This window comes from Centrocercus urophasianus, unplaced genomic scaffold (genome assembly GCF_019232065.1).
Source record: "Centrocercus urophasianus isolate 14NV4802_14NV808 unplaced genomic scaffold, USGS_Curo_1.0 seq_42, whole genome shotgun sequence".
NCBI classification, from domain to species: domain Eukaryota; kingdom Metazoa; phylum Chordata; class Aves; order Galliformes; family Phasianidae; genus Centrocercus; species Centrocercus urophasianus.
The window spans coordinates 649,821-674,226 of NW_024885000.1; the positions used below are offsets into that span (position 1 = coordinate 649,821).

General features: G+C 46.2%; 3 protein-coding genes across 16 annotated transcripts; 1 reads left to right on the forward strand and 2 right to left on the reverse strand.

Annotated features, from left to right (window-relative positions):
- Nucleotides 1-60: 60 nt before the first annotated feature.
- NFYA (nuclear transcription factor Y subunit alpha) lies at nt 61-11,923 on the reverse strand. 14 transcript variants are annotated; one of them, XM_042833640.1, is made up of 10 exons: nt 11,809-11,923; nt 9,242-9,361; nt 7,640-7,726; nt 5,272-5,418; nt 3,968-4,099; nt 3,258-3,363; nt 2,641-2,807; nt 1,680-1,853; nt 1,213-1,314; nt 61-403 (listed from the first exon to the last, which is right to left on the reverse strand). In XM_042833640.1, exons 2-10 carry the CDS (start codon nt 9,314-9,316, stop codon nt 350-352), a joined length of 1,044 nt encoding a protein of 347 aa, XP_042689574.1. In that variant the 5' UTR covers nt 9,317-9,361; nt 11,809-11,923; the 3' UTR covers nt 61-349. The 14 variants fall into 14 exon arrangements, with proteins under 14 accessions (XP_042689574.1, XP_042689572.1, XP_042689571.1 ...); XM_042833638.1 differs by having other exon boundaries at nt 9,242-10,036; XM_042833637.1 differs by lacking the exon at nt 11,809-11,923 and adding an exon at nt 11,070-11,199 and having other exon boundaries at nt 9,242-10,036.
- A 410-nt stretch (nt 11,924-12,333) lies between these two features.
- OARD1 (O-acyl-ADP-ribose deacylase 1) lies at nt 12,334-15,773 on the forward strand. The gene is given in 7 exon segments (XM_042833589.1): nt 12,334-12,432; nt 12,723-12,787; nt 13,268-13,300; nt 13,302-13,413; nt 13,546-13,604; nt 13,964-14,076; nt 14,383-15,773. Coding segments are annotated over 7 exon segments (570 nt in total). The 5' UTR covers nt 12,334-12,347; the 3' UTR covers nt 14,486-15,773.
- Nucleotides 15,774-16,853: 1,080 nt separating this feature from the next.
- APOBEC2 (apolipoprotein B mRNA editing enzyme catalytic subunit 2) lies at nt 16,854-23,964 on the reverse strand. Its single transcript, XM_042833614.1, has 3 exons — nt 23,709-23,964; nt 17,503-18,050; nt 16,854-16,959 (listed from the first exon to the last, which is right to left on the reverse strand). Exons 1-2 carry the CDS (start codon nt 23,834-23,836, stop codon nt 17,510-17,512), a joined length of 669 nt encoding a protein of 222 aa, XP_042689548.1. The 5' UTR covers nt 23,837-23,964; the 3' UTR covers nt 16,854-16,959; nt 17,503-17,509.
- Nucleotides 23,965-24,406: the final 442 nt, after the last annotated feature.

The window sequence follows — 24,406 nt, forward strand, 5'->3', positions numbered from 1 at the left end:
ACACCAGTTATTGCTGGTCAGTCAGTGGTACACTCACCATGGCCAATCTTAATGCGAGAGATGTTATAAAGGAGAAAAAAAGGAAAAAAAAAAAAAAAAGGCATGAGCTGTCAGACTGAAATCCCTGCACTGAATCAGAAGAGTATACCAAGACAGTCATTCAGTTTCTATTAGTTGAGTCAACTGCAGTTAAAATCTTTACCACACGCTGAAAAAGTGGTTGTCTGTAGAAAAGGATAGGCTGTGATGTGGTGATTGTCCCATTGAAAGACTTGCTTGATACACTGATAAGGTAGGACAGACTTGCAGAAGGGACAGGAATTCAGTTACATTTTTATGTTAGCAGTGATTAGGAGACTCTGATCATCTGTGTCATTGCTTCTTCATTGTTCTGAGGTGGATCCTAGAGATACAAAATAAATGTCATATTGTAATTTCAAAAATTTTCCATAACAGAGAGTCACTCACAACTGCCTTTATCAGAAGATATTTCTCTACCCCCCTCTGCCCACAATCTTCAAACATACCACATTTCTACTGGGTCTTACAAGCCACCACAGGGTAACTGTGATACACATCTATTAATAACTCCTAGCAACGGATTGTTTCTGGTATTAGTGGAAGGTACAGGTCTAGCATTTGGACAGGATTCCACTTTAGAATGAGAAATATCATTCCACTGAAGTCACAGGACGACTTTAAAGCACTGGTCAACAACAGAATTTGCTACTTCTACCCTACCATATTCCCTCCCTTGAAACCTCTCTTGCATTTTATTTACGTATCTAAGAGGACAACTAAGAATCAGACAAACATTTTTGAATTTTCCAACACGTGTGAGACAAAGCATGTCCCTTAATACACGTCCTAATAAGGAAACTTCTGGTATGCAATCACAACAGCTGCACAGATTGCATTTCTTAGAACAATAAATACAGGCATTCTCTATTTGTAAAACAAATGAATACATTTCTATCGACATTACTATGAATTGATTACTCAAGGTAAATGAGTGCTTGCTCTCCAAAGTGAACAGAGTGAGAGGGAGGATTTCTTTACAAAGCTCCAAACAAAAATCTGTAGGCAGGAAGAGCCAAAGGTCAGCAGCGTAACCCAAAAAAAGAACAGGAAACAGTAGCAACACTCCTCCAAACTGTAACCTGGAGAACTCAAAGCATGCCCTGCTCAAAGAACAGACAAAATTCTACTTACCTGCATATGGGGACTGTCTTTCTCCTTTGGTGAGAAGAAACGCCCCCCTTCCCCTCGCTTCCTGGCCATGGCGTGACGATGCCGAGACTCATGCAAGTATTTCTGTCACAACGCGGAAGAGAAGAGCAATGAGAGCGGCCTATTCCTCCTCAGTTCAGTACTTACAGTAATTGAGAACTCGGCAGAAAAACCTGATGCAGACTCCATTCTTTCCCCCCACCCCTGAACTAAGACATTTATGGTAAAGACCTGTTTGAAATAGAGACATTAGATGAACTATTAAATGTTTGGAAAGGGAGGACTTACTACCACCAAGGGACTTGGAGATTACTCAGAAGTAGTTTATGAACAAGCAAAAAAAAAAAGGAAAACATACTAAGATTCCAACCATCATTTTTCTGGCAGAGATGATTTTCTGCGCCTTTCTCGCGCAGCAGCCCTGTATTGGATTTGTGTTATATTCTCACCCTTCTTTCTTTGGGAATTTTCCCCTCCGCTTCAAGCTTTGCACGTGCCTGCCTCCTCTTCAGGATCCGATGGTACTGCTTAGCATTTACGTAGAGGGGCTCTTCTTCAAGCATCTCTGCTCCGGGCAAAGGTATCCGCTGGATAGCTGGTACTGATCCAGCTCCAGGCACCATCTGTACAGAGAAGAATGGTTTTACAACTTTTAGTTTGGAATGAAAAGGGAATGCAGAGATACACTTTTGGAAGTGTTTGCGATGGAATGGGCTTGTTTTTTTCTGCAGTTAATGCGCCAATTTAAACTGAAAGGAGTAATAAAGTCCTTCTCAATCTGCAGGACAAATTTAAACACATCAGTGACACCATTTGTGCTTCCTTTCTTCGTGATAATGGTTAAAATTTCAATACAATACACAATTCTATGACTATGTTACTGCATCTTGTCTAATTTGCATGCAGGACATGCCCATCACTTCCCCTTCTTTTAGGCTATGAGTTATTTAATTTATATGATAATTTCAGAGCATTTCTTAAGCAATTATTACTCATAGAGCTGCTGACATCTAGTGGAGATGAACAATAAAGTTCAAGTTGAAAGGCATCCAACTACAAAGACATAAGAACTGGCAGAAAAACGTCCTAAGAATCAGAAAAACAAATACCAAGGAATCCTCGAGACACGCGATAGTCGATTCAATCTTTTTAAATGCCTGCTTATCAGCTAACAGCTTATCTTGAGTTTCAGCTCCTGTATTTTTCTAACTCAATCTGCTGTAGCTGAAAGCAAGTACAGAATACACAGATCACAACAGGACAGTGGCCATTAAAACTGAAAGCTTTCATCCCTTAAACTTCTAACTCCTTTTCCTACTGAGAAGACTGACCTCATTAAGCTGACGTGGATCTCAGACAACAACTTAAGCACTGACACCTTACAGCTCTACCTTCAACTTAAACACGTACCATAACCATTCCACCTGAATTGACAACGTTTCCAGCAACTGGCAGTGTCACTGTGACAGTCCCTTGTCCGCTGCTGGTGGTATTGGTGTTGGCTCCTGCTTGCACAATTTGTGCTCCAGCCAGACTGGCTGCTGGAATGGTGATCATGCCTGTAACAGGGACTGTAACTTTAAGAAAATAAAACACAAAAGAAAACAAACAAAAACACGCACACAGAAAGAAGGGAACACCATTAGTCCCACTTCTGTTTTTCACTCATTCACCCTTCCGTAAGATTTAGAAATGCATTACAAGATATCAACTAAAACATACTTTGTATTTTCTGTACCTGCACTGTAATCCCAGCCTCAGGTAAGAGAGCAGGCATTTGAAAGTGCAGAAGGAAACGAGCATTCCTACTCTAACAGTTCTTACCATGGAAAAAAAGGATGTTGCAGTTTTCCTGTATAACGATACAAACATCTCTTCTTCCAGTTGCTGTGCCATCACACCACAGCAGGCACAGCACTACCAACCAGCACTGCAACGCACCGTTTGCACCGACAGCCATGGCAAGGCAATGAAAACCTACAAAATGGGCTTTGTGAAGTCCCAGCTTTTTGCACCAGAACTCGTACCTTGTTGGAGAATGGTTCCATCCGCGTTAACGGGCTGATAGACTATGGTCTGCCCTTCAGCCGTTTGTGCTACTTGTTGTCCTTGAACTGCTATTTGCTGCTGAGTCTAAACAAAACAGAGAACATAGAAACTTCAGAAATTGCTTCCTTCTCAAGTTTCACAGTTCCTGAGTTAATACACAGTGCTTACGGCACTTCAGGCGTGTATTTCTTTTGCTTTATTACTAGCATAAAGAAATAGAATGGAATACAAACCAACTGAACTGAAGGTAAAGCACCTGAAGCACGTATAATAAACTTTTTCTAATACTGTAGCATTTAACAGTCAGAGAAACAAGTTCCAGTGTCCCATCTCATTATCAGTACATTAAATTCTGGTCCTAACAAACAAAAAAAACAAACAGCAGAAAACCCAGGTATGGCTGGACTACTGCACAACATGGCGCGAGGATGGCATTAGCAGTACTTATGCTTTCAAATTGCAACAGATAGACAAAAACAGCCATGAACCAATATACAGAAACACGATGGATAAGAACATGCAGTCTATTTACTCTGTAAATGAAACACTACAACGATATTAATTTTATTCTCAAGTTCTCCTCCACATTAATATTTTTTTCCCTTTTTACTTAACCGTATCTTAAGTCATTTGCCAAGTTTCTCTTCCTGTTCCTCTCAAGAAAACCCTTTCATGCTGGTGCAGTTACCTGTGTCTGGCCAGCAGTAACTGCAGTCTGTGGCTGCTGTATAATGATCTGCTGGGTCTGGCCCTGCTGCCCCTGTACCTGTACAGCCTGCCCACCTTGAATCTGAATCTGACCTGGCTGGACCAACTGAATCTGTGGAAGAAAGAGTCAGAAAGGAACATTAACTATGCCTCTTATTTCCCCCTCCTTGGCCTCAGCATTACCAGATCATCTGAGGATGATTTATTGCTGCAAAGAAAAACACAAAAACAAAAAAAACCACTGATACTTCTCTTTTTCTATTTTATAACGAAGAGCTTTAAGTTACTCTTCCTTGTGACGCAGCAGTCACTGATAGAACAACAGTCAGGAACGTACAGAATAGAGGAAACGTAACACGTAACATGCCAGCGTCGTCATGTTCTAGCAGATCTCCTCTGCTTACACAGTAAAACAATCAGAAGAAATAAATTCACACAGAACTAGGAATACTACTCAGGTCAAAGAAACGAGGAGTAAGATTGAAGATATCTGCAGAGCGTTAATCATCCAGCATACAGCAGTACTCAGGACACAAACAAAAATGTCATCAGCTTTGTGAAATCCTTCCGCCAATTTGGAGCATTTTTGTGAGATAAAAAAAAGAGAAACTGGGATATGGTTTGCAGCTTCTGCTTTAGAACCCAGTTACAGACCTTCCTCAACAACCACAGCATAAAGAACCTAAGACAAAAAATATTGTCTTTCAGCCAAGGAGTTTGCATTCAGTAACTAAATCAACCTCTCAGGACACCACCACCACCAACCCTGGACGGTGCAGAACTTTGTTCCCAAACCTCATTCTCTAATCACTGCAACACTTCCAACATGCTGCTCTTAGCAGTTCCTCTCTTATTTCTGAGGAACACGCTTTGAGTGCCTGCTGAAATTTAAAAACTGTCTTTTCAATAATTCAAAGCAATTGCTTCCAATAAAATCATCACATATCCTTCCACAATATTACTTTATTTGCAACAGAAATGTTGAAATCCACCTTCTGCCATCACACATAAGATGAACTCAAGCACAAGAATTATTTTCAAGATTTCTTTTTTTGAAGAATTCAAGTGCATTCTAATGAACTTGGAAGGTTTTCACTACCCCTCAACATACAAAAGCCCAATACGAAGTGCATTTTAGATCCACTCTGAATGCTCAGTTCAGTGTGGCAGATCACAGCCATCACTGCCCAGCCATTCTAACAGCGCTGAGGCGAACCCGCTCTATGTGACAAGGCAGGAACACAGCTCTGCAATTCACCTCTAATGAAATCAGGGTTATCTCACCTGCTGCAGCCCTTGTGTTCCAGAAACGGGGACTTGCATGATTGTCTGGCCCTGGCCCCCAGGCACAGCCTGCACCATGATGGGCTGGCCAGTCGATGTGATCAGCTGTCCTCCGCTCACCTGCACCATTAACGGCTGCCCCTGGACCTGAGGAACAGGAGAAAAAACAAACAACAATGAAAAAGTCTGGTGGTGTGAAGCCAGGAACAGAAGTGGACACCACGCATGGCTAGCTGCTTACCCATCTCAATGAGCGACCAGAGAACTGACTCACTTCAGTCACAGCAGGAGTCGCTGTGCTGGGCTCGTAATCAGTACCAAATACCTTTGGTTTCTACCGCTCTCCATGCTGCTCTGCTGGATTTTGTAAATTATCTTTTCCTGCTGTACTCCATCCAATAAGGCATAAAAGCTGGAGAAGTTTTCTAGACACTATGACTATGTTCATGCACAGCCCAAGAGCAAAGTGTAATAAAAGAAACTTCATTAACTACATCACTGCTAATCTTTTACTGAGGCTTCTAATGAGAAAAAGCTCAAAGTAAGCCATTCTGGCAGAGAGATTCTGCAGCAGCTTCACTCTCTCCAATTACATGCTTACAACATTTCCATTTCCTAACCAATACACAGCCTGTGATATTCTCAGAGAATTTTTTCATGGCTATTAAGTGAAGTTATTAATGTAACAGCACAAAACGCAGCTCAGTAAGGAAGAGTGACAGCAAATGAGCTGCAGACATCTCTTGGACAAAAAACTTAATGCAGATTTCCAAATTGCACATAAAGGTCACTGCAATTGGTCACTATGAAAAAACTTGATGAAAGAAAAGGCAAGGAGAGAAACTCCCCATTTAAACTTTATTATTACCTTCTAAGTCCCAAATGTATCTTTGAGAAGCCTACAGAAAGCCACACCGCCTCAGCTGGAATGTGAGAGGAGCCTTTTGAACTGGGTAATGACTCCTAACCAGCTGGGAGTTGTTTACAAACCAGAACAACGTGACAAAAAATCAGAGTTCTTGGGTTTCCTAGCAGTAAAATTCAAGGGTAGGCAGTGCCAAACATTCACTCTTCAAGCACTTCCACTGTAGAGCACCAGACTGAGATCGGCACAGATTTTCATCACATTTCACTTCAAAAACCCACCAACTTCCCTCTGCATAGTTCAAATACCCTGCCAAACTACGTGTTAACACACAAACAGACTCGACCACAGTTGCATCCCAGGGATCAACGCCTTAAATAGGACAAGGTAGCTCTAGAGGTCGCCTGATCCCCTTGCCACATTGATCCGTTCCTTCCTCAACCTCGCAGCTATCACACAGCAGTCGCTGACAAAATGGGCAGTGTGTGTTCTGAGTTACCAGAGAGAAAAGCATGCTCGTGTCAGCCAGAGAAGCACAGCAGCAGTACTACATCCAGCAGGCAGAAAGTAAAGTGGGCATTCCAGGGTTCTTGTTAATGCAGTAAGGCAAGCAAAGAAAAAAAAAAAAAAAAAAATGTGGGAAGAAGTAGGAGGTCACAGTGATCCAAGCAATTCAAGTCAGCCAGCTTTTCATACTTGAACTCCAAACATAAAAAATGCTGTGTTCAACTTGACACCTGGCAAGACCATTCAGACCTGAAGCAAAACCAAAATACTAAGTGAGCAACGCACTGCTAAACTGCTACAGCTGCCCAGGGCTCCTCCACAAGTTTCCTAAGTGAGCTAACGAGATGGCAAATGCATTTGCACGGCCCACAGTACTTCACACTGAAGTAAATCAGGGCTTGAAATGACCATGCGCTTCTTTCCAATTTCTGCTACCTGTGCTGTTAGGAAGCACACATCTGAGCTCCCCTGCAATGTACAATACAGGCAGGAAATGAGCGATCAGGAGCTAATACTGTTGCAGCAGCTAATACTGTTTCCAGGCAGCTTTTCCAATTACAGATACAAAGTTTCTCTCCTCTTGCTGGTGGGTCACCCCCTACCTCTGCGTCTCTCTCTCATGTAGGAAAAAAACCTGCAAACTACTCACAGTGAGTATCAGAAATGTAATCATGGAAGTACAGAAAATCTTTAAGCTTTATCTCTTTTAAGTCGTGTCTCTTGACTTCATTATCTTGGTGGGATTCTTCCCTTTTGACTCCCATTTCATCCACTATTTGCTTTCTGAATTACTACAGCTGGAATTCATGAACACGCCTGTGATGCAATGAAAAGCTACAGCCTCACTCTCTTCGTGGGAAACCTCACATAAAGCACACAGTATCAGCCAACAATTTTCCTGTGCCTATTCCAAATCCTGTAAAAAACACAGCATTAGATATGTGGTGATGGGGAGAGTCATGCAGTGCTCACAAACACAATTAGAGAGGTCACCACTACCTGGAGGGTCTGGACTTGCTGGCCTGAGGCGGATGCCACCTGGGCCTCAGTCTGCAGCTGGACAGCAGTGACACCACCCTGCTGCTGGGAACAGGAACAGGAAGAGCTTGAAACACGGAAATGCACAGCTCACACGAGACAACCACGCTTTGAAGAGGATGAATTTTAAAATTCATATACGCTGCTCTCGGAACATACGGAATGTGATTTAACACATCTAACAATGGAATACCAGCAAACCTGTGCATCATACTGGTACGCTTCAACATTCCAAACAAAGATCAGTCACAAAGAATGCGAGAGGTCATTTTACAGAAATCAAAATCGCTGCTTTCGGCTGCTGCCTATCTGCTAAATGTTTCCTTCCACTACTCAAACTTCCTGTGAAAGGCTTCCAAAATTACGATTTGTTAGCTACAATAAAGGCCCTACATTCCTTTCTGCACAGAAGAGCAGCACAGCAGACTAGGAGTTCATCTGTGTCGTCCCTGCATCAGCGCCTTCCCACCACTGACCTTGAAGGATGATCTCGAGATGTTGCAAGAGCAGTTAAACCTAAAAGCCTCATCTATCTTTAGCCTCCTTAGTAAGAGTCCCAAAATAATCAATGTTAACTGTGTTAGCATTTTGAGAGACGAAGGACAGTCTCTCTCCTGAAAGCTGAAACTGGCTTCTTCAAGAGAAAAAATCACTTAGAAAACCATTTCATGTGCAGCAAATCACTGTGTTGGTGAGCATGTACTGAAAATGAAAGAGGTCAGTGAATGTTTTTACCTCTATTACTTAGAAGATACCAGTCAAATCAAATATGTCTTTGGTTACCTGCTGGAATCAGGTATTTTTTGATAATTCTTAATTTGTCATCTTCTAATTCCAATTCCAATCTTATTCTTACTGAAAAAAGAAAAAATCAAACTCCACTAAATTCAGTGGAAGGAGCTGCTCCCAGCCATCAAGCACTCCAGCAGGCTGAAGGCAAAGCAGTGTGTCCCACTGAAAACATCATCCAGCATCTCAATCATGTACGTGACAAACTAAGACACACTTCTTGCCTTGAACAAAGACACAACCAAAGCAGTTCAGCAGCAGCACAGCTCCTCTGTAAGAGCACTGCTCAATGTGTGTGGACAAAACTTAACACTGAAAACCTATAAGCCTTAAAGCCAAACCAAAACCAGCCCAAGAGCCTGCATGTTCTAATCCATAAACTGCAATCTTCTTTCTGGAATGGATGAACTCAACCAAAGTTACATGGTTGCTTGGTTTGATTTTTTTTTTTTCTCACCATTCTTATGCTCATTTTGATGCATCTGAGGTAAAAAACTGAAGGATTTCAATACATATTTCTTTGATACTGTTTCCTCCATTTCGAGGATGTTAGTTTCCTCAAATCACCACCAGACTTCAAACTCCCTGTTGTACTGGAATTAAAACTAGTATTCCATTAACAAAGGTATTTTTTATAAGCCTATTTACTGTGATTTCAACAAGACGACACCGCAGCGTAGTGACAGAACTCCGGTAACTCAGCGGGCACCACAAAGCATCTTGCTGTGCAACTGTGAAGGTCTGTAACCCACCAGCACCAGCTCCCCATACCTGCTGCTGAATCTGCCCCGCCTGCACCACGATCTGCTCCGTGGAGCTGTTGCTGTTGGCTGTGTACTGCTCCATGGTGCTTCAGCTCCACACGACCAAGGCACAGCGCAGTCTGCGTAACTGGCAAGAAAAGAGAAAAAAAAACCAGGTGATCGTTGTCCCAAAGTTTGAAGGTTGTTGTGTCCTACAGCAGCTGAACAGCAAAGCACCTGCTGATGTGGAGGTGGTGCCTTGCGCACAGTCAGGCCATGGTTTAACTGCACACCTTCCTCTTTCATAATGTTGCCTTACTTTGGAACAGAAAACAAGGCTTGGGTGTAAAACTGACCCAGACATTGAGACTTAAAACCAAGTGAAACAGCCTCTCCTTCCCCAACTACACAACAGTCCCTCCTTATCTCTCTTCCTTATGTATATTTTGAAAAGACAGTAGATCTCATTTCTTGGAGCCTTGCCTGGACACATGAAGAACACTGAAACAAAATACTTTGTTCCATTACCTCCTTCTCCCTCACATCATCCACAAAGGAATTCTTACTCTTACTTTTAATGAGATATCTGATTTACCCGTGATTGTTACACTGCTGAAAAGGCAGCACGTAACTCTCACAAGCAACAAAAAGCAAAACAGTTTTCAAGAAAAAAATGTATACAGTCTGTAGTCCCAATTTGCACTACCTGGAAGAGTTGCTGTGCTTACGGCTGCAACACTGCTCAACCTTCCTGCCCTTTCACTTTACAACACCCTTTCTGCTTCAGTGTCATTTATCCGGCAGCTCCCCTTATCCCTGTAAGCTAAGAAAACACACAATTATTTACCACATTTATCACTGATTTGCTTTAGCATTAACATCACTGTGCAGCAAGATGGGCCACAGGCAAGTCTTATTACCAGAGGCTTGATACTCAGCCATAATAATGTAAGGACTGGGACTCTGGTTCAGAACCTTGACGCAGTGATACGAACCCTGCAGATCACAACGATAACCCGAGTCACAGCACAGAAAGGCCCTGCGCGCTGATGCAATATCAGCTCCATCCGTGGCTCGTTTAGCAATAGCTTCTCACTGCCTTCCAGAAGAGAAGATGCTTTTCTTTTTTTTTTCCCCTGCAGATGACGCTGCCTATCAAAGTTTCCATCTGAATTCTGCACAGTACATTTAATTTCTGCCCTCGCTGCCTGTGGGCCTACCAGGAAGCAGCTCACTCTGCAGGGAAGCTGCTCAGTAACGAGCACAGGACACTACTGAGTTCTATTTGCAAGAAGATCTCAGGCTTTCTAACACCAAATCAGAAATTAAAGGATATGTGTATTTAAAAATGGTTTCTAACAGATCTCTTCTGTCAGGCCTGTCTCTATAAGATAGCACCGCAGTTCTATTTCAGGTGCACAGGCTGTGGCCCTGAGCTGAAGTTTCCCATGTGCAGGATCACAGCCCTCCGAGGGATTACTTCATTTCCTTCATTGAAACAAAACAGCACCAGTGTTACTGTATCAAAGCTGAATTTTAAAGCTCAGCCTTGGCCTTCAGTAGGTGCTCCTCCCACAGCTGATCTCACTTGTCAGCTCCTGCTCAGCAACTGCCTGCACAGAAAATGATTTAAGAGCTCAGTGTTAACATGCATTCATATACAGAATCATAGAATGGGCTGACTTGAAAAGGACCCCGATGATCATCAAGTTTCAACTCCCTGCTATGTGCAGGGTCACCAACCACCAGACCAGGCTGCCCAGAGCCACATCCAGTCCGGCCCTGAATGCCTCCAGGTATGTGCACACATATACGAGGGTACTGAACCTACAGCAACTGCTCTCTCAGCCAATTACCTGCACCAAGAACCACTTAGCTCCAAAGCACCATTTTAACGCTGACGTTCAACCCGAGCCGGCAGACCTCGGGGTACGGGCACAGCACGGAGCCCCAGGCGGGACGCACCGACATCGCCCGGCCACGTGTCAGGGGAGCTCAGCGCTCCAGCAGCGGCCTCAGCGGGGCTCAAAGTGCAGCACAGCGGCGCGAGGCCGCCGCCATTTGGCGTCCAGGTGCGTTGTGGCCCCGCTTCCCGATGCCGGCGGGGGGGCGGCGGCGGCGGCGGGAGGAGGAGGGGGAGGTGGAGAGGAGGAGGGGCAGCGCTGCCCGCGGCCCATCTGTCAGCGGGGCGGCGGGGAGGCGGCAGGAGGCTCGCTCGCTCGCCCGCCCCGCTCCCCCCGCTCGAGGGCGGGGCGCTGCCGGCCGCCGTCCCCGCAACCCCATGCCGGCAGCGCCGCGTCCCCGCCGCGTTCGGGCTGGCGCAGCTTTCCCTCCATCGCTGCCGCCCTCGGCCTCGCGCTTCCCGGCGCGCCCACCGAAGCTCCTCTCCTCCCGCGGCCCGCTCGCCCCGGGCCCTCTCTTCTCTCGAGGCCGCCCCCCCCGCCCCGTCCCTTCGGCTCCCCGTCCCCTCGGCTCCCGCGGCTGCGGCCGGCCGGCCCCGGCCCTGCGATCGGCCTCCTGACTGGTCACTCGGCCCCGCCAATCCCGGCGCTGGGGCCGGCGCTCGGGGGCTCCATATTGGCTGCTCGCACTCACCGTGCCTCGCTCCCCCGGTTCGGGTCCCGCGCTGATTGGCTCCGCTACCGGCCCCCGAAACCCAATCAGCGCCTCTACTCGGCCGCCGCGCAAAATGGCGCCCAACCCCGAACAAAGACAGGAGAGTGGGCGGGCGCAGGCGGCGCGTGCGCACGGCGGCTCTCGCTCCGGATGTCCCCGCCTGCCTCGGCGCGGCCCTCGGCGCCAGGCACCGCCCACCCGCGGCCTGCCCGGCTGCAGCGACTGCGCTTGCGCCCTAGGGAGCGCGCGCGCCTCGCGGGGCCGCCGACGCCGGCGATGCGCACGCGCAGCTGCGGTTCCGCCCTCATCCCGTCACGTGTTCTGTAGGTCCCGCCTCTGAGCGTCTCGCGCACGCGCTTTCGCTGCGGTAGGTCGGCCTTCGGAATGTTCTCGGCGGGTACCATAGAGGTGGCGTTCCTCCAGCCCGCCTAGAGGGGCTGGCCAGCGAGCGGGTGGCGGCGGCCATTTTCACGTGACGCTGGGAGTGCGGTATTGGAGGTGACGGAGCGGGCCGAGCGATGTGGATTGTGCTGGGCAGGCTTGCTACACTCGCAGCGTTGCCAGTCCGGGCCCGGCAGTCCGTTCTTCACGTCGTGCCCGCGGGTGGGCTCTACTGAGGGGTGTCCTGAAGCGGGCAGGGGTGGCCTGGAGGAGAACACCAGGCCTGTGGGTTCTGGCCCGCCTTGCGCTGGCCCAGCTGGTGGGCTGTTGCTGTGGGACGGCCCCGCTTTGCTTAGGGCCGTTGCTGCCCTTTGTCGTTCTTTCCCCGTAGTGGGTGCTATGTGCTCCAGAAGCACGCTGGGTGAAGGCTCAGCCTTGCGCCCTCAGCCACGCTGCCCCGTTCCGTTCTGGGGTTGCTATTAACACTGTTCTTCTTTCTGTCATCTTTCCAGCCACTGAAGCCTTCACCGCAGCCTGCCTTACCATGGCCACCCACGGCCCGGAGCAGGGCGAGCGGGTGCGTAGGAAATGAGTTATGTGGGCTGCTATGTGGTGCGCACTGAGACGTTCCTGCCTGATAACAGCAGCCGATTGCACCGTACAGCTTAGGGGACTTTATTGGCAGATAATAAAGCTACTTCCCACTAGTTCTGTGCTTGTATCAGTGATGCAGTTGTTTTGCATCAGCACAGAGCTCGGGTGTTAAGTGCCTGGGAGTGTGGAGCTCTGGCACGTGGTGTGCTGTAGATGTGCACTGGTCTAAAGGTACTCTGTGTTATGTATCTTACCTTTCTCGGTTTTGGTTGTGTAAAATGAACTGGTGAGCTGGTGCGTGTTTCTCATATCTGATCCTGTAGAAAATATGTTATTGTCATATTGACTTTATAATCTAAGTCTTAAACAGGCTACCATATAGATACCGTTGTACAGGTTTGTGCAGAGTGTTCTGTTATCGTGGCCAGCACTCCGAGATTTCACACTTGTGCTTGCTTTTTAGATGAAGTGTGTTAAGGGAGACCTGTTTTCCTGCCCCCCCGACGGATGCGTTGGCTCATTGCATCAGTGAGGACTGTCGCATGGGTGCAGGGATAGCTGTTCTTTTTAAGAAAAAGTTTGGAGGCGTCGAAGAGCTGTTAGGTCAACGTGAGTAATTCTGCGTGATCATGGGAATTTAAGGACTGACGGATTTCCAGCTTGAAGGTTGCTACCAGGGGTCCAGGGTCAATTGCATAGTAGACTGTAACTCTTCCTAAAATACCACCTTCTTCCCTTTAGAAAAGAAGACTGGGGAGGTGGCAGTTCTCCAACGAGATGACCGATATATTTACTACCTGGTAAGAGTAGAGAATGACTCAAGTGCTCCCCTGTAACAAAGTTGTATTCGATATTACGATGACAGCTTTAATAATTTTGAGTACTTTCTCCTAAGTAAGTGAGATGTATTACTCAAGTCTTCCTACTGAGGAGAAGCCAAGCTCTCTTGTGTGTGTTTATTTATACTTATAAGTTCACAGCACTAGCTGCCAAATTATACTATTTCAAGCTATGAAACAGTTCTTTTTCCAAGTTTCTTTCCCTTCACAGTGGTGACTCTGAGTGTAGCGACTCAGGGTGTAGAGGAGTGTTGGAGGGAGGAGGGGGGGAGTTTGCAGTGATAACGACAAATTTATAACTTTTTTACTTTTATATTCAGATTACAAAGAAGAAATTTTCTCACAAACCAACATACGATGACATGCGGAAGAGTTTAGAAGCCATGAAAACTCACTGTCTAAACAATGGAGTTACTGATATTTCCATGCCTAAGTAAGCAAATTAGTGCTGTGTAAATAACTCAGTGTTACTTGGGTAGGAGGATGGTTTTGAGACGTGATCTCCTACTCTGAGAGTTCAATATCATCTTGACTGTAACTCTTCTGATCCGTTGTATAAATGAAGCTTGTGTTCCGTTGTGGGTTTAAGTGATAAAAGTACACTCAGGTTTGGTTATTTCTGTATTCTAACTGCATTATATTGACTTACGGTGAGTTGGGTTACTGCCTGAAGGGCTTTGTTGTTCACTGCATACTCCAAAAGAGCTCATTATAGTTATTTTGATGTTTTATTTTCCAGAATTGGGTGTGGACTGGACGGCCTGGATTGGGATAAAGTTTCAGCAATACTTGGGGAAGTGTTTGAAAACACAGATATGAAGATCACTGTTTATACTCTCTGAACAAAAGAGTCTCATTTCTCTGGCTTTCAACAGCGGCGACTTCTTAACTGAGGAGGGGGAAAACTGCATGCTGAGCACAGCTCACTCGTGTGTTGGTGGTGGCCGTGGCTCTAAAAGAAAATAAAAAGCTCAAAAGTCTCAGAGCAGCTGATTTGGGATGTAGTATTCAGGGAACCTGTGTTGAAAGCAGGGGTATTGTGACTCTCAGGGAGTTCCCAGTCTGTCCCAGCAAGCCACCAGATGTCACTCGTCCTCCACAGAGCACCTGCCTGCACTGAAGCCTCCTACAGCTGGCAGTTCCTGTGCAGTGAAATTGGAGCTGTCTAATGCTTAGATATTTGTTGTTCTGGTTCATAATGATGACCTGTGGAGCCCCGTCTATTTTTATTTTCCAGGATTTGCAGTGTTCATATATAGCATACGTATTCTCTGCAGGATTAAAAAGTAGTTTTTGTATCTTTTGGACGCGAGCACTTTTTAAAAATGGAATTGTACACAAGAAGAATTGTGCTGTCAACATGCATGTGACAGCTGTTCAGTACTCTGCTGTCAGATCAGAGTCCGTGCAAATGTCTGTACGTGTGGTGGCTGTAGGCAGTGGGAGGAAAGCAGAGTTCTGGAAGGGAATGCTGGAGGCTTACAAAGACGCCTGGCGGTGCGTTCTGTGCGTTCTGTGGATGTGATTGGTGTCACATGCAGCCCTCCGTTTTCTGAGTCCTTGCATAAGAATGACTGACATGGTGTTAAAAATATATGGAAGCTAAGGTTTTTCTGTGTTTGTTTTGCTTTACTGTGTTTGTAGTTTGGCTGGTACGCCTTGTTTGGTGCAACCAAATGTGAAAATCAGTGCCAGCTCGTTAGGCCATGGCTGAACACTTGGTTCCGGTACTGAACAGCTAACATCGATTATTTCCTTTGAGTTTGATTTTTACCCTCTGCCCTGTAATACCAAATCTTTCTACTTCTGTCACATCGAATGCTCACAGAAATGCCAGAAATATTGATTAAACCGAATAGATGGGACAGCTGAGAAGTTGATAGTGGGAAGAAAGGTTTTGAGTTACTTCTTGCTGCTCATTGAATGTATGGAAACGTTCCTGTTCTGACTTTATGGGTGAATCTGTACTGTGTTTTTCTTTGCTAATGGAGATCTGCAGATTCTGTTTGTGTCTTTAAGAACTGCACAGTGTTTCCTTCCCGTTTGACTCCTCTGCTTCTTGGTTTTGGTGGATAATTGCTGTAGCCAAATACAGAGCTGTGAGAAATAAACTTGAGCGAGACAAAGGAACTCGGAGTATTGAGCTGATCAAGAGTGAGCACCAGGACTGTTCCTTCATTTAGCCCTTGGGCTTATATCTGTTTTCTAAATCCAGTGGCAAAGAAATGAAAGCCGCAGTGTCTGCCCAGAGGTGCTCTGGCTGCTGCTTGGGGCTTTTGTTTCTTTCTTTTTTTTTTTTTTTTTTTTTTTTTTTTTTTGCATTGGAAGGTAATACAGCATTTTTGTGTGCTTGTGCATGTTTAGTGCCTTTCAAATTTGTGACAGTGCAGCAATCAACATCCCACATCCAGCAGCTGGAAGAAGGAGGCCTTTCAGACTCAGTTTCCTAGTTGGTGTGCTGCTCTGTCGCCTCCATCTGTTCTGTGCCTTGTGTATGGAAAGACAATCCCATGTTTTCTGTCTGTGCATCTCTGCGATTGTGCATTCTCCTGAAACTCTGTACTGCTAACTCTCCCTTCTGGTCATGCTGTGCTCCAGATACGAATTTCATATCATGTGTAGGTGTCCCACAGCGTCTACCTGTCAGGTTAATTTGGGGCCCTCTTTGAAATAGAGAACAGATAGCACTGCTTTACTCTTTTTCAGCAGGCTCCAATTTTATTTTGTTTGCTTAGCCCAGGTTTGTATCACAGACATACTGAACAAGGGGAAAATTGTATCTGATGCATTCAAAATCAAGTATTTAGGGCTCCACCATAACTGTAGAATTAAGAAATTAACTGTAACTTAAATTTCAGGTACTGTTATTGAGGAGGACAGAGGAATAGAACTTTATTTATCTTTTTGATGTTGATGAAGCATGCTGTTTGTCAGTAAGTTTTATCACATCGGCAGCTTTGTTCTGCAGTCTTTTATCTCCAAGTAATCCTGGTATGTGAGGCCTACGCTCATTCCTGTTGCTCCACTGCAATGCATTTCATTCAAGGCTTTAACCACACAGCTCAGTGCCTGTTCCTGGCAGCAGTGACAACACAGTTTTGTTTCAGGGGGAGTGGGGTGAGTGGAGAAGAACAACAAAACAAAGTACCATAAGATTCCGAGCACTAAATATCTGTTGTATGCATATTTGTCATCCATCAGGGCCTAAAATTCCAGAAGCTGGCACTGCATCTGCTGGATTCAAAGCTCTGGGAGGCAGGGGTGTCCCAGTGTCCAAGTCAGTTGTGTCTCTGTGTGGATCTTTCCTGAGATGGGCCTGGAGGGGAGGGAGAGGAACGTGTTAGAAGCTTCAAATGCTTTTGTGTTTTACTGCTTAAATAGGTGAGTCTTCTGCACCCCGTAAAAAGGAGCATGCTGTCACAATTGGTTGCTTTTAGTGGTGTGTTGTTGTTTTGGTTTTTGTTCTGGGTGTGGGGGGAAGCTCCGTTTTTCTGTATGTTCTTTGGTTTCTTTCACATGTGCTCTGAATATCATACATGCAGGGAATAGTGAGGTACTCTTGTTCCATCTAGCGATCCTACCTTGTAATTCTTTTTCCCCTGGGAGGTGTTCACTGCGAGGGAAAAAATATCTCTAAGTCCCTTCAGCATCTGCTGTGAAGGAGACAATTGTGTCCTTACTGCCTCTAGAGGGGGAAGGTGCTGCCTAGGATAATATTCAGGTACTGCCAGGTGCAGCTGGGCACATAGGGAATAGTAAATGAAAATGATTGCATGCTATGTTTTTAACAACCTGAAGAAAAAGAGAAGTCTAGTAGTAATACAGGGAGCCAGGTGAGCAAACAGAAGTCCTCACTCACGTGAGCTTCACTGCAGAATCTCAGCCAACTTCTCCTCGTAGTACTGGAAGTTCTCTTGAATGTCCTCCCATGGCACGAAAGCCTTTGCTTCCTCTCCTTCTTCCTGTTCCACAAAGTTCTGCCAGACGTACTCAAAGTCTTGAGGCTTCATGATCCTCAGCTTGCAGCCAGCAGACTTCATTTTTTTCAGGGCAGCCTGCATGTCTGGCTCCTCCCACATGAAGAGGCGTCCCACCATGATGGTCAGGCGCAGGTTCTTGTTCTTCCTCAGGGTCTCGCTGATCCGGTCGGCGCAGGCCACGCAGGGGCTGGAGGAGACGTACCAGGTGATGTTGTAGCGGAGGCTCGATTCACACTTTGGCAAAATGGTGTTAAAGAAAGCGATTTCTGCATGGGAGGCTGTGTGCTCATCTTCCAGGTAACCCCGGGAAGTCGTCGACTCTTTGCCTTGGGTCTCTACAACGTAACACAGGAAGGTTTTGTTCCTGCCTGAGCTGTATTCCACGTTCCTGAACTGGAACTTGAAAAATATGGCTGGGAGGCGTTCCCTGTGGGAAGTAGAGAGGAGAGAAGCATCTCAGGAAGCAGGTGATGAAAGGTTACAGCATTGGGTTAGATCCTGTGTGATCGTGGACCGGTCGCACCGTCCACCATGATTCTCTTTTGCTATCTGTTAAAAGGAGATCCCTGCCAAGAAAGGCTAAAAATGCATTAAACATCATTGGGTGATCAATTACTGTGTGGTGAGGCTTCCAGTTTTCAACACTTAGTCTTTTTCGCTTTGATAAATGGCAGTACGGAGCTTTCCTGCTTGCTCCCTGTAGCACCTAACTGGAGTGTGTGTTTTGTGCTTGAAGAATGTTGGAAAGAGGAAGGATACTGCTGACAACGTGCCCTGCGACCTGTGAGGGTGGGAGTGATGGCTGCATGGAGTAGCCAAAGCAAAACAACAAAAAGCAGCACAACATTTTAGTGCTTAGATGCTAGTAATCTTCCAGAGTCTTGTACTCCTCTCATCTGAGCTTCAGGTGCACCTGTAACCTTGCTGCTCCCACCGAAGCTATAATCAATCTTTGTAAAACACTAAGTGTCTTATTCATCTCTTGTCTACAGTTACGTTATAATGTCAGATCTCTCCAGGGGGTGCAATGTGAAAAGGTCAGGACAGCTTCTCAAACTCCTAGAAATATTAATTGGGGCGAGCAGTGAGGCTGCAGGAGCAGCGACAGAATGTTGTTCTGCTGAGGGGAAAGAATCTGTGATGCAACGTGGCCCAAGATATCTCCAGAGATGGTGGAAATAAATGGCATGGAAAAGAATGAATGGACTCAAAATCAGTATGCTGTGCTCAGTGTGTAGGAAGTGAATCACTGTCAGGTTGCTAGTGGGAAATCCTGGCCTGGGCCGTGCTGAGAATGTGGGATGGTTGCAATCCTGGAATAAGGACTGTTCTGTGAAGGGCTGGAATTATATATAATCAGCAGGTGTCTTCCTATGGACTGTAATGAAAAAGGCCTCGCTTTGAGGGTAGGACTGCACGAAATGCCCCAAGTAGCGTGATGCTCTGCTTGTCAGGTTGGAATGGGAACAGCTCAACAGAAAGCAGGGTGTAGCAAACAGTTCATCCCGTCATACCTGGATGCAAGAGCTGCAGCATGGGCTGCAGGACTTCTGTGTGGAAAAGGATTGCAATTGGTGCTGTCTACATGCATAACAGAGTAAATTATAGCTGCTATCAAGCTTTAGCCACGTCACCCTAAATGGTTAAATACATTTTTCTGTCTCTGTTTAATTCCACTTAGAAACTTCCAGAAACTTCTCATTGCTACGCACGTATCTGCACTTGTCCTCACACAGCCAGAGGTTTCCCTGCTGCCAAAGTCCTGTGGTGTTTTTGGCTTTTCAGAAAGCAGGAGCATAACAGAGCACTGTCCCTGCAGAACGTTTGCTGCTGCTCCAGCAGGTGAAGGCTCTGGTTGGTCCTGCAGTGCACATTTGCAATGAAAGGCCTGGAGTTACAGCTCACACTTCTGGTTTGGGTTTCCCAACAGTGTGATTTTACAGATGAGTGACTTCCCTTGGAATAGCAGTGTGCTGCACAAGCCAAGTCGTGTGAGAGTTGATACGGTTAGGTTGGCACAGTGCTTTGTGCTCGGAGGAGAAGATTGTTATTGTTCAGAATGCAGTGAGATGGATGAGTCGAAACAGCATCGTGTGTGGAACAGCAGCCACACCAGGAATGTCTGCTGGTGCTGTCACTCAAAGAGTACCCTAATTCTTTTTGCATGTCATTGATTTATATAACAATGCATGGTTAGAGTGCAAGGCTGGCTTCAGAAGTTTTATTAGAAGCAGATTTTCTGCTGCTTTCTGAACTGTATTATTAAATGCTTACGTTATTCAGTGCTGTTTAGATGAGGTCTATCCAAGCTGGGATTTAATAGCAAAGCCTGTCTGGGGCCTTCTGTGTTAGCATTGTCTTAGCTGGAGGTGTGCTCATGAGGGATGGCCAGCAGTAGTGTGGATACAGGCTTTTGTTTTGGTTACTGAGCAAACAGATCATGCTGCTCTGCTGTGATTTGGTCTGTGGTTCTCTGTGCACAAGTTCTAAACTACCTAGAAAAGCTTCTGGAGTCCTCTAAATTAAGGGAACAGAGGGAAAACATTAAGAAATGGAAGCTAAGGTTACCTGTTAGAGCCAGGTATTTCTCATTTTCTTTGTGTTATAAGACCTCCTCTGGTGTCACTGAACAGCATCGTCAGGCTATTTCAGCAAAGCTTCTCTCATTCCACAAACTCCATTTGTTGTCTTTGAGCTAAGAAAAGTTTACATCTTTCTGAGAACAGCACTTCTGCTGCTCTCTGTCCTAATAATAACGACTCTTCAGATAACGATTTAATGATTCCTTAATTGAGGTTTTCTTTGGAAGCCCAGCCTGCTGAGTGCCACGAGCTGCCGGCCGCCTCGTGTCGAAGGCAAGTTTGTGTGGGTGCAAGAAGCTGTTCTGAAGGAACGTCGTGTGTTCAGATGTGTCACATCGGAGTCGCAGGTGCGAGTTAATTCCTGATTTAACTCCCTTGACTGCAAAGTGGTGACATCAGAGATGAAATTAAGCATGTATGTTTTGATGAGCAGTTTGAACAGCAGTGATCTGTTCCAGGATGCGTTGACTCACTGTGTGTTTAATCAGACCTTCTAGACAGATCTGTGTGCTTATCATCCTGGCATCCATCTGAGATTATCTGGGATGTTCACCTCAATCTGTCCTGGCAGCATGGAATGTGCATTGGCTTAATGAATAGGTTTCCAATAAGGAATGTAAACAAAGCTAAGGGCTTTTTCCAAGCCTAAGTAATTGGCTGAGAGCTTGGAAAACTTGATGGTTGATTCGGAGGCAACCAGTAGATTGTTTGCTAGTTAGCAAGAATCTCCTTAATCCCATGTAAACCAGAGGAGGGAGGGCACTTCAGCACAAGTGTGAATTGTAAACAACAGTCCTCAGGAGGCTCAGCTGCGTCCTTGCTGTGACTTCCCAGCAGCTGGGACTTGGACAAGGTGTCTCTGGTCCCCTGAGCAACTGGGAAGTCCCACAGCAAGGGGTGCAGCAGTGAAAGAGCAGGAAGAGCACCCACGTGTGCCATAGGATTGCATGCGTGCTTGGATGCTGTCTGCTGCTTTCTCTCCCCTCTGAGTTACAGCATGCTTGGCAGATGACGCGAGGTGAAGCAAGGTATCATGATTCTTTGGGTAGGTTTAAACGCTCCACAAGTGACTGATAACCAAAATACATCCGTAAGAAAGCTTTGTCGTGTGCTGTGAAAGCAAAGCCTACTTCCTTGGACGCTGAGGTCCAGCTTCGTGTCTGTTCCTGAGTAAATCACCAAGTCTTGGCAAGCCTGTTTTCCCAGGATTGCGTGGCAGGTGGTGTACAAACGTTCACATTATCCCTATTTTGCCCTTTTTGGTTTTCTAAGATTAGGAAAGCAGAATGCCAACAGAATGTACCAAGATGAGTTCTGCTCTCCTATTTCTTACACCAGACCCTGTATTGCTGTAGGTGCTAAATGCAAACATGGTGTTGTCTGGCCTATAACTGTGAATTTATTAAAATAGACAACTGCCAACTATTGTGGTGACTGGGCTGACAGCTGCTCTGCCTTCTTTCGTTTTGCAAATAGAGAAGCCATCTTCTCGCCGTTTCCCTCTCCAATAAGGGCACGGTGTTTAGGAGCTGCATGTGAGCTCTGTGAGTGTGGAAGGGGGGGGGTGCTTTGGGATCTGAAGTTTTTGCTGCTTTTTGCCAACTATTCCCAAATAAACACTTGTGCTCATCGATGATAGAAAGTCTGTAATGACCAGCTGTAACAGAAACCAAGGATTTATCACCTCCTGATAGAAGGAGCCTCATTTACACTCTAGGTAATGTGTGAATAAATATATCCACTTAAATGTCATGAAAAACACACAGCAGGAGCTTGCATTTATCCAGAGCTGTACTGAGCCAAATGCTGACAAAAAGTGAGGGGGGGGGGAAGTTAATGTTCTCAAACAGACTGATCAGTTTCCCAACGTGTTTTGTGTACACCAGGCTCTGCTATGAGCCTCAGCTTGAAAACTTGGCTGTGTGTCAGAAGATGCCCCTAATCCAAGGGCTGAAACTGAAATTCTTGAATAGTAGGCAGTGTAATTGAATTTAAGTGCTTGCACAGTGGCAGTTGCTTTCTCATAACTCGCATAGCTGGCTTTATTGGCTGAAAAATTGTGAGTAATTGGGAAATCTGAGCAGTGATGAGAGCAGGTGGAGGCACAGCCTGCAGTGACAGGGTCCTTCCCAGAACGAGAGCAAAAATTGCTGGATTTTCCTGCACATCTTTCTGGGTCCTCTGGGATTTCTGCTTCGCTTCCTCATCCTCGCCTTTAGCACCCAGTATATCAGTCATAAACTAATAATCAGGGGATACCAGGCCATGAGCGATGCAGGAATTCTCCAGATAGCTTTAAACAGTTTCCAAATAGTATCGTAATGAGCACAGCATGAATACCCCTAGTGACAGCTCTGTGCTCCCTCACCAAAGAGCTGAGTCCTTCAGGGATTTCAGCTCTTGTCTTGCTTGGTATCAACATACAGAAAGAAAATGGGCTGCTCCCAGCTTTGTGTATGCAGATAGCAGAGCGTGGATTTAAACTCATTCCCAAAAAAGCTTTACCCAAAGTAATCTAATTGATGATTTTCAGAGCCTATGCATTCATCCCTGCTTAACCCAGCTGTGTGAGATGAAACCTCGTGCGTGGCTTTCAGAAGTGCCAACCCAACAGAGTTTGCAGCATCTCTTACTGGTGGCCACGTCCCGGGCAGCAGCCCTTCCTAGTGGGGCTCTGCAGTCTGTTCTGAGGTTTGCACTGCAGCAGCTGGAAGAAATCACGGGTTTGGTTTATGCACTGGGAGCCTTGGTGACTTCAGGGGAGACCAGAGGGAAGAACTACATGGGGCATCTTTACACCAGAGCTCTGACCATTTCTGAGTGCTTAGAGAGAACAGATTACACTTTTTTAGCGGTTGTCAGCAATGTCTGACAAGAGTTCAGCTTCCTAGCAGATCTGTTGTATCTCCTCTTTCAAGGGGCCAGGCTCTCTGCAACAAAAGAAGCTGCCTGCTGCTTTGCTGGCTTGAAAGCCACTTCTTGTTTTGGTGCCCATCCATGAGCAGGGCTTCTCCAAGTGCCCAATTCCAGATGTGAGTGTGGAGCTCTTGGAAGATCTGTCTCTTAGGTACGTAAAGCAAATCAGCCATAGCAGGGCTATTTTTCCTAACGCACAGATAGAGAAACTTTCAGACAGAGCCATTGATTACGCCAAGAAATCGATCTCTGCTCACCAAGGGCCGTGCCTCCCATCGGGCAGCGATCCCAGTGCACTCAGCAGGACTCCATGCAATGCAAAAGACTGCTGAATTCTAGGGAAGCAGCCCTACTTGTATAAAAACAAATAGATTTGACTGCCTGCCTGCCCGGGCTGAGTCTGTGCTCCAAAACACGTTGAAACTTAACAAAATCCCGCAGCAATGAAAGCCAGACTTAAAGCCTAAACACCGAGAAGTGCACGACTTCAGATGCTGCCTTTGGTTACCCAACATCAGAGCTGAGGCAGAAACCTCTCAAGGTGCCCATGTCAGACTCCTGCACCCCTGCGTGGTGAGCCCCCTTACCCTGTCACGATTTCAAACGGAGGCAGGTCTTCCCTCTTCACCTTCTTCTTCGTTTTCCCCTCGCCCTCCTCTGCGTTGTCGGGTTCACCATTCTGGGTGTTGCTGGGTTCCTCCTGCTTTTCTGCCATCTCCTCGGCTGTAGGGGCAGTCAGTTACAGCCACCGGGAAGAAGAGCAATTTCGGAGAGCTCGGGGAGTGCAGGGGGCAGGGAAAAAACAGAGCTGGGAGTCCCTGCGCTGGAGACAGTTGTCGGGGGCTAAATATGGAACAAAGCAGCGATAGAGGCTGGATGGGGTTGGGTGTCCCAGGCTCTCAGCTTTCCCTCCCCAGCTTTTGCTACGTCTTTTTAACAATCCCCCGCGCTCCTTTTTAATTTAAAATTAAGTGACGACTTGGTGGTGGGTGGGACAAGAGATGGGTGGAAAATCCTGGAAGCGTCAGGATCTGTTTATCCATGACTGTGACGGATCGCTGGCAAGGTGCAGAGCTGGCAGGTTCTCCATTCACCTTCCATTTGCCAGTTTATTATTTTGCTGACCTTGAAGGACCACTGTTTTGGCTCAGAGGGGAGAGTGGCAATCCCCTTTGGTTTGCTGGAAAATCCCCATTGTTGTGGATTTGGCCCTGAGAGCCACCTGGAGCGCCCAGAGCAAGAAATTGCCTTTCCTTCCCCCTGCTCTTCCAGGAGAATGAAATCC